Below are 10,086 nucleotides of genomic sequence, written 5' to 3' on the forward strand. Positions count from 1 at the left end.
AGCAAAATAGTTTACAGGATTTTAGGAACAGGGGTGGAGAATGCTGTCCACAGACACTAAAATTATTCACTACCAATATGGGAAGAAATCTTATTGATAATTCTTAATGTTTTCATTTTGCACAGAAGTAGTTTATGACTGCCTACTGTCCTGATGAAGCTCAATCTTACAGTCAACTAGTTGTCAGTGCCAAAAAGACATCTTGCTACCTTAATTTTAGTTCCTTGACCTTCTCCCTGCAACCCACACACAAGTTAATCCGTGCTCATTGTCTCTGTTGACTGCTCATGAGCTGTTACTACAGGGAGCTGGTGCTTGCAAATAAAGATCTATAATATGTATGAGTTACCTGAGTAAATAAGTTTTCCTCATTGTTAGTTTATATGGAAATATTTCTTAATTATCTTTAGGCATCAGAGTTTCTCTGAGTGCTATGACTCTTTAAAAGATTTCCCCTCTTGCCAAAGAAAAAATATTCAATGATATTACTAAAAGTATTACGGAGTGTCTTAGTTTGGGTTTTGCTGCTGTGAACAGACACCATGACCAAGGCAACTCTTATAAGGACAACATTTAATTGGGCCTGGCTTACAGGTTCAGAGGTTCAATCCATTGTCATTAAGGTGGGAACATGGCAGCATCCAGGCAGGCATGGTGCAGGATGAACTGAGAGTTCTACATCTTTATGTGAAGGTTGCTAGCAGAATACTCCCTTCCAGGTAGCTAGAAGTAGGGTCTTAAATCCCATGCCCACAATGACACACCTACTCCAACAAGGCCATACCTACTCCAACATGGCCATACCTTCTAATAGTGCCACTCCCTGGGCCAAGCATATATAAACCATCCCATTCCACTCCCTGGCCCCTATAGGCTTGATCAAACACTTGAGTCTACGAGGGCCATATCTAGCTATAGCATAATTTAAAAGGTACATTTAGTCCAACTTCCAAGTTCCCATAATCTATAGCAGCATCAACAATGTTAAAAGTTCAAAGTCTCTTCTGAGATTCACCCAATCACTTTACTGTAATCCCTGAATCAAGACAGGAAACCAGCTGGGCAAACTCCAAACTCTGCATCTCCATGGCTGATGCCAAAGCAGTTTTCAGATCTCCAACTCCTTTTTCATCTTTGTTGACTGCAACAAACTTCTTTCTCTTGGGCTGGTTCCACTTTCTGTTAGCAGCTTTCCTCAGCAGATATCTCACGGCTCTGGCATCTCGAACATCTTTGGGCCTCCAGGGCAACTTCAAAGTTAAAGCTTCTTATTTTAGTGTCTGGGATCCACACATGATCTTCTGAGTTCCTCCAAAGGACTGGAATCACTTCTCCAGCTCTGCCCTCTGTAGCACTCTAAGCTCAGGTTGAACCACTCCATTGCTGCTGCTGTTCTTGGTTATCATCCCATGGTACTGGCATCTCCAGTACAATGGGGTCTTCCGATGCAATAGCCTCTCATAGGCTTTCTTCATAGTGCCAAGCCTCAAGTTCTTTGCATGACTCCTTCAGTCCCAGGCCATCAACTAAGAGTGAGACTACACCTTCACCAATGGCCTTCCATGGCCTCTCACAGTGCTGAGCCCCAGCTGCTCATGTCTTCAAAGCCAGTACCATTGGCTGGGTGACTCTTACATATTACCAAGTCCAGCTGCAGCACAAGGTACAACCTTGGCTATCTCTGGAACACAGCCTCTTTGTGCTCTCAGAAAACACTTCCCAGAAGATGTCACCTCAGTGATGCTGGCCTCTTCTTAGTCACCACTAATTTCTTAGCTCTAGCTAACCATCATCAATTGTCCCAGTAGTCCCTTCTATTTTTCACTCTAAAGCCAGAGCCACATGGTCAAAGCTGCTGAGTTCTGCTGCTTGCAGGAGCTGGAACATGGCCCATTCCATGTTCTATTATATTGTCACCAGCTTTTGGTTTTTCAACTCCTTCACTGCCTAAGCTTGGCTGGTCTGGATCTTACCCTGTAGACTGACCTTGAACTCAGAGATCTGCGTGCCTGTCTCCTGGGACTAAAGGTGAGTACACCATGCCTGTATTTAAACTTTTCTTCATCTAGAATTTACTCTGTCTCAGGCTGGCCTTGAACTCAGAAATCTGCTTGGCTTTATTTCCAGGGATTAAAGGTGTGTACCACCATGCCTGGATCTAAACTTAGTTGGGTAGGATCTTGCCCCAAGGTCACCAATCACTTAATTCAAATTAATATCTTTGAACATATATTTTATATTTTTCCTTTCTAAGCTTGCTATGCTTGCTTGTTCAAAACACTCCTCATAAGACTTAACCAGAGAACAATTTCTCTGCTGGGATTTTTTTAAAACTTCTTTTGTCAGTGCAATTAATATAAATCTCTTCACCTTAGACTTAGGTAGACTCTTCAAACAAGGGCCAAAAGCAGCCACATTCTTCACCAAAATACCACAAAAACGGTCTCTAGGCCACATTCTGAAGTTCTCCACTGAAACCTCTTGGGCCAGGTCTGCACAGTTCAAATCATACTCAGCAACAAAGTCTTCTATATTCCTACTAGGATGGCTCATTAAGTCCCACTTAAAGCATTCCACTGCTTTCAAATCCAAAGTCCCCAAATTTATATTCTTCTAAACACAAACATGGTCAGGCCTGTCACAGCAATATCCAACTCCTGGTACTAACTTCTGTCTTAGTTAGGGTTTTATTGCTGTGAAGGATAACATTTAATTGGGCCTAGGGGGAGCATATGCAAACCATCAATCACACAGAGGGTTTTTTTTTTGTAGTTGTTTGTTTGTTTGGGTTTTTTGTTTGGACATGAGCAATAGAAATGGGAGCCACAGAAACAGTATCTCTCTGTATTGGTGAGATTTGGGATTTGTGTCCAAATATAGTACTGAGAAGTGGTAAACCACTAGAGACAGCATAGAAGCCAACAAATAGAGAATGACTGAGAGAAAACAAAAGGTATGAAAAGTGGATTCTGAATAATATAACACTATTCTTGGTGATGAGAAGCCAAGATCAGAAGCTAGGCAATCTCGCCCTCTAGTGCCCACTTCATGAAATAACTCTTCCTTCGCAAGATGCTCTTTTGGCATAGCATTTCTTCTCCCTTTCTCAGTAAATGTTTTGAAGTCACTACTGCCCGTCCTGTGCTTCTGCCCTTTGCTGTCTGGACAGATATATCCTAATGGGAGGGTTACACACATGAGATAAATGGCATAGTGCTGGGATCGCCGGGGTAAAAGCTCTTTTAAGCTAAATGTGGACAGTGGAAATGTTTAGAAAAATTCCCCCTTAACTAAATTGAAACATTCTTGGAATACAGTGGAAGCCAGGGCCACGACATGATGCATCTGCATAAAGCAAACCACTGAAAGGCATTTACCCTGTTTGGCCATCTACTGCACCCCCATTCAGTGCCTTTAAGTATTAAATCAAGACTCAAAGGCTCTATGTTGATGCCTTAAGGTCAGGTGTTCTGGATATTAGCCATTGGAGTTCTGCTTAGGAAGTTTCCCCAGGTGCCGATGAGTTCCAGGCTCTTTCCCACTTTCTCTTCTCTTAGATTGAGTGTATCTGGTTTTATGTTGAGGTCCTTGATCTACTTGGACTTGAGTTTTGTACAAGGTGACAAATATGGGTCTATTTTCATTCTTCTACCTTACAGACAGCCAGTTAGACCAGCATCATTTATTGAAGATGTTTTCTTTTTTCCATTGTATATTTTTGGCATCTTTGTCAAAGATCAGGTGTCCGTGTGTGGTTTTATTTCCAGGTTTTCAATTCTATTCTATTGATCGTGTCTGTCTCTGTATGGATACCATACAGTTTTTATCACTGTCGCTCTGTAGTGAAGCTTGAGGTCATGGATGGTGATTCTCCCAGCCGTTCTTTTATTGTTAAGAATTGTTTTTGCTATTTTATAAATTTTAAGGAATATGACAAAAAAGATATTGTAGGTATTGAAGGGGGGGTCTCTGGGAAGAGTAGGGGTACAAAAGGGAAACAAGAATGTGATTTAATTTTATTTACTTAAAATATGTTTTTAAATGTTAACAAATTCAGATAAATTGAAATCATGTAACTTTTCTCATCATAATGCAATAAAAGTTTTAAAAAAATAAAAAAATAAATGTAGAAAAACTAAAAAGAAGAAGAAGAAGAAGAAGAAGAAGAAGAAGAAGAAGAAGAAGAAGAAGAAGAAGAATCGGTTTTGCTATTCTGAGTTTTTTGCCTTTCTGGAGCAATCACAAAAAGGGAACTAGCATAATTGCACTCCGGAAGACCCAACAAGCAGCTGAAAGGGTCAGATGCAGATATTTGCACCCAACCAATGAACAGAAGCTGCTGGCCCCTGTGATTGAATTAGGGAAAGGCAGAAAGAAGCTGAGGAGGAGAGCAACCCTGTAGAAGGACCAGCAGCCTCAACTAATCTGGACCCCCAATTCTATCAAACACTGGACCACCAAACAGGCAGCATACACAAGCTGATATGCGGTCCCCAACACACATACAACAGAGAACTGTCAGGTCTGTGTTCAATCAGAGATGACGCACCTAACCCTCCAAGAGACTGGAGGCCCCAGGGAGTTTGGAGGTCAGGTGGGGTGAGGGGCAGGGACATCCTCAAGGAGGCAGGGAGGGGGGAAGTATGAGATGTGGAACAGTCGGGGGGTGGACAGAGGGGAGAATAAAATCTGGAGTGTAAAAAAAATTTTTTAAAAAATTAAAAAATTTAAAAAGATCAGGTGTTCTTAAACAGTTACTTGGATTAGATTGCTTCACGGGAGTCACAACCTTGAGAGGACCTTATAAGAAGCCCATGTACCTACCACCTTCGTTCCCATCCTGCTTCAGTCAGCCTCCTGAGAGTCTGCCTGGGTCGCAGATCCAGATGCCACAGCTCAGAGAAGCCGCTGGATCGATCGATCACAGAGAGAAGGCAGGCTCTCAGGTGGAAATCTTTTATCAGATTTTGCTTGAGGTGTGAGTAGTTAGAAACGGGAGTGTTTTGAAATAAATCTGAAGTTCGGCAATGAATTTCTCATGTAAGGGTAACGGCATTTCACTTAAATAGTACTTTCTCATTCAGAGTTTGGTAGCAGTGATGGATTCTTGAAGTGAAACATTCCCTGAATGTTACAACGTCAAGTCCCTAAATCTCGGGTGGAATATTCTTGGGAGGTGGAAACACAGAAACGGTTTCTGTGATTTGTAATTACCATCACCAGGCCACGTATTTCTATCATGTCATGAAACTTAATTCCATTGCTTGAAACTCTTTTATTAACTTCCATTTCAGGAAATCAAAGCCAACAGGTCCACAAAATGGAAATGAAGATCAAAGGTCTTCCAGCTGTTCCAGCTCCAACGAGCCAGAGAGAGCCGAGAGGATCATGGGAACAGACTCTTCTATCACTGAAAGAGAAGAGTCCTACGGTGAGTGGAAGTCTACGTGTCAGTCAACCCTGGGCCTAGGTGAGACAGGGCTACACCACAAAATCTTTGCAAGATCCACCAGAGGAGAATGCTGGTGTGTGGGTTTAAGCCAGTAGAAAGCCCTGAGTAGCCAGCTGGTACAGTGTACTGGGTAGATGGGTTCCTCTGGAACCCAGTGGACCACTGAGCCTTTCTCCCAGTGAGTTTTGTGTTCAGAAATCAAGTTCTAGGTTGATGTATTTCAAGAACAAAAGGACACAAGCAGAAACTCAGAGGAGGTTGAAAGGCAAGGATAATACAAGGGTAGTGGAGACTTTCCCAGAACAATGGGCTTGAATGGATTAGGTCTGTTTTTTTTTATTGGATATTTTATTTATTTACATTTCAAATGTTATCACCTTTCCCTGTTTCCCCTCTGCAAGCCCCCTATCCCATTCCCCCTCCCCCTGCTTCTCTGGGGGTGCTCCCACACACACCCACACACTACCCACCTCATCACCCTAGCATTCTCCTATCCTGGGGCATCAAGCCTCCACAGGACCAAGGGGCTCTCCTCTCATTGAGATCAGATAAGTCAATCCTCTGCTATATATGCAGCTGGAGCCATGAGTCATTCCATGTGTACTCTTTGGTTGGTGGTTTAGTCCCTCGGAGCTTTTGGGGGGTCTGGTTGGTTGATATTGTTGTTCTTCCTATGAGGTTGCAAACCCCTTCAGCTCCTGCAGTCCTTCCCCTAACTCCTCCATTGAAGTCTCCGAGCTCAAGCTTAATCCGATGGTTGACTGTGAGCATCAGCATCTGTATTGGTCAGGCTCTGGCACAGCCTCTCAGGGGGCAGCCATACCAGGCTCCTGTCAGCAAGCACTTCTTGGTATCAGCAATAGTGTCTGGGTTTGGTGGTTGTATATAGGATGAATCTCCAGGTGGGGCAGTCTCTGGATGGCCTTTCCTTCAGTCTATGTTCCACTCCTTTTCCCTGTATTTCCTTTAGAACAGAAGCAATTCTGGGTTAAAATTTTGGAGATGAATGGGTGGCCCCATTCCTCCATCAGGGCCATGCCTAACCTCTGGATATGGTCTCTATAGGTCTTGTTTTCATGGTGCTAGGTGATAGTGTCTATGGGATGAGTTCTATGGCCTGAAGGGTACTTCTATCTTGGAGATAGTTATGCAAATGTCTGGGGCCCTGTTACATTTGTTACACTGGCCCATGGTTCAGACCATATCAGAGGTATCAGAGGGCCAGGCAAAGGAACTGCTCCACCTGCATGTGGACTTAGGGAGAGACTGGAAGAAGGCTCAGCTCCTCTTTGGCAGGATGGGTCTGTTGGCAGATACAGGTCTCCCTGTCTTCACCCATACATCTCACAATTACGCTTGCCTCTTCCATGTTCAAAGAAACAACCAGGTAGTTTCAACCCATTCTGTAGCGAATGTTGTCCTTAAAGGGTCTTTTAGCCTTGAGGGGGGATTGAGGGTGGAGAAGTCCCTGGATCTCTTTGTGTCTCACTGATATCTCCTTTGCTCCTCACAGGTGAAATACAGAAACTGTGGGGCCTTTGGCCACACTGGAAGAAGCAGAACATGCCCCATGAAGCAAAGCCATGTGCCTCTAGTCCCACAGCCTCTGGGAGCCAGGAAGGAGAAAGAGAACAGGGGTCCTTGTAAGCCCCAGGGTCTACAGAAACTCAGTCAAGTCACCAGACAGAGGTAAGTGACGGGAACGGGGCTGGCAGGAGGGAAGGCTCCGAGGAAAGCGGAGCTCATAGAGATGCCATGTCTTATCTCTCAGTCCCCAAACTGAAAGGGCCAGAGAGCTGGTAATAGTCTGCTGACTAGTGAGTGAGTGTGTGAGTGAGTGAGTGAGTGAGTGAGTGAGTGAGTGAGTATTTGAGACTAAAGCTAAAGTGTTCCCATACCATTGTCTGTCCCACAGGTGTGAAGAGCAGCAGAGGAAGGCTCCCTTCCAGAAATTTCCAATGGAGCCACAAAGGGGGTACCAGCAGGTCAGCTTGGCTGTAAGTAAAATAGATACCCTGTCCTTGAAAGTCCTTTCCTCTGTGCTCTGCCAATTATTACACCTTTCCTTCTGCTTGGCCTATTGGCCCACCTCATTCTCAGTACTGGCCAGAGTTCACACATCCTCTCTGGCAGCAACAATTCATTTGTTCATTTTCATAGTTCAGATGGACTTGGGTTTGGATGGGTGAGTGCGCTTCGTCTCCTTTATGGACCAGCTCACCTGGAGGATGGGTAGGTTCCTCAATTGCCCCATGGATTTAGGTCTCCAGGTCCTCTCCTTCCTTCTGAGGTCAGATGACAAACAGGGCCTGCTCTCCAAGCTTTCTGGTGACCTACTGCGTATCTGTCCAGAGTCTTTACTGCTGCCATTTTGAACTGATTATCTCAGCTGCTTCTATAAATTTAGACTTTTACTGGAGAAGTCTAAGCAACATGAGCACACCACTTCCACCATCCCAATCTGTTGGCTACACCATTCATTTCACTGTGGATTGCTGTCTATATGCAGATGCGGGTAGGCACAAGATAAGGTGAGAGCCTGTGATTGGACAGTGGAAAAGGAAGGCAGGCTGAGAATTTTAGTGAGGAGCAGAGAGAGACAGAGAGAAAGAGAAGGAAAGGAGAAGAAGGAACAAGATGGAACGTATAGGAGAGGAAGAGGAGCTAGAACCACACAGTCCTGGGAGCCATGAGTATTGAGGATTTCTTAGATAGATGATTAAATAACAAGCAGGGTGCGTCTGCCCTATCTAAGTGTATGACTTGTGTTTATATCAACTGAACTTGAGTTCCTTGTGTGGGTGTTTCGTGGATTGAGAACTTACTAGTATAAAGCTGACTGATAAATACAAGCCTCTAGAGTTTTGGTTTTTACAGGGTTTTTAGGATTTGTGACCGCTAACCACAGTGGGTGGATGGCTGGGAATGTGAGCAGATTCTGCAGCAAGAGAACCTCAAGATGGGCAGTCACTACATGGGGCTAGCCATGGAGGCAGAGAGGTCACCAGGGCCAGAGAATAGCTTTCCCACAAGAGTTCACCTCAAAGACCATTGGAAGAGACAGGCTCAAGGCAAGCCAATGCCTCTTGCCCTGCTTCATATCCCAAGTGAGATGATTAGAATTTTCAAAACTATGCTGTAAATTACGTGGCAATTTGAATCTGTTCTTCTATGACCACGGAAGGATCATGGCCATCTTCCTAGCTGTCCTTCTGACTATCCATACATCAATATTTCCCTTCATGTATCTCTTCTTAAAACACACACACACACACAAACACAGAGAGAGAGAGATACATTTGGATTATCAGAATAAAGTTCACTTAAACTTTGTAGGGAGACTGAAACTCTCTCTCTTCCATTTCCCAGCCCACCATGCTACAAGTTTTGGATAGCTAATGTGGGTCACCACAGCCTGATGATTTCACATCAGACTGAGCCGTTACATACTACCACCATAAATCCCATGAGCTCCTAGTGTTGTTTTGAAAGCTTTCACTGCCTTCTACGCTGATCTCTCCATATGTCTGTCTTTGCTACAGCAGCCACAGATGCTAAGCATTCCTGGAGAGAGAAAGATGTCTATGCTACCAGTCAAAACATATCTTGGGAAGCATATGTGCCCTGGAAAGCCTGCCCTCCAAAGCTTTGACAGCTCCTGCATCTTACAACCCAGGCAGAAGGAAGGTCAGGACATGACGGTCCCTGGTGTTGCCAGGCCAGTGTTCAGGCAGGGTGGAAGAAACACAGCCTCAGAAGAGCTACTGGATCAAAAGCTACAAGACATCTCATATCAATACCCCATTGCTGTTCCCAAAAGTGATGCCATCGGTGAACTGTTCCACAGAGAGTCAAGATCCCATGGTCCCAGTGGGAAAGTGAAGCCCAAGCAGCATCCTCTCATCCACCAAGATAGACAGAACCCTAAACTCAGCTTCTGGGCCCCAGGTAAGGAAGCTTCCCTGTGCCCCACACAGCCTAGCCCAAACCCCCCGAAGAAACAAAGAATTGACTCTACCAGTGCATCAGAGAAGAGCCACGCAAGGACTGGTTCCAAGGGCACCCTGGACAGTCAGTCTCCTCCCATTGACAACAGACTTGGACTAAAAGGTACAGTTAAAACAAGCAAGAAAATAGCAGCCCAGGTGCCCAGCACTGACCAACAACAGCTGCTCAGCAGGGCTGCCCTGGTCTCAACCAGACCCTGTATTGAGTCGCACCAGTCATCAGCTGGCCATGTTGCAGGCCAGTCCCTGAGAATGATCTTTACCAGAGAGGGTAAGAACTGCTGGAGCTCCAGGTTCCTGACGGTGCCCCCACCACTTCCCCTTGAGAAGCAAACACCTCCTTCGGAGAGCCCTGCCTTCCCCGCGGAAGGAGAGGCTACAGAACCCCAGGTCAAAGTGAGCGTTCTCTATGAGGACCTTCAGGTATCCTCCTCCTCGGAGGAAGACGGTGGTGAAGAATGAGCTGCCGGGTGAAGGGCAGGTGCCCATCTCCCAGTTCAGACTTGCCAGATTCTTTCTGACTGATCCTCTCCCGAGTTAACCAGGTAGATGACCTGACTGTATCGTGTCAGGTTACTTCTAAATGAGCACCCCTATGGTGGGTGGGGTCACATCCCTTTCCTCCCA

The 10,086-nt window shown here is 45.0% G+C and overlaps 1 protein-coding gene across 1 annotated transcript; it reads left to right on the top strand.

The window, feature by feature from the left end:
* The first annotated feature begins 5,320 nt into the window (after nucleotides 1-5,320).
* On the top strand, nucleotides 5,321-9,921 carry LOC116071225 (putative protein FAM90A24P). Its single transcript, XM_031342683.1, has 4 exons — nucleotides 5,321-5,431; nucleotides 6,966-7,141; nucleotides 7,368-7,449; nucleotides 8,995-9,921. The coding sequence occupies exons 1-4, from the start codon at nucleotides 5,321-5,323 to the stop codon at nucleotides 9,919-9,921; spliced, it is 1,296 nt and encodes a 431-aa protein (XP_031198543.1).
* Nucleotides 9,922-10,086: the final 165 nt, after the last annotated feature.

The sequence above is a fragment of the Mastomys coucha genome, unplaced genomic scaffold (genome assembly GCF_008632895.1).
Source record: "Mastomys coucha isolate ucsf_1 unplaced genomic scaffold, UCSF_Mcou_1 pScaffold22, whole genome shotgun sequence".
Classification (NCBI taxonomy): domain Eukaryota; kingdom Metazoa; phylum Chordata; class Mammalia; order Rodentia; family Muridae; genus Mastomys; species Mastomys coucha.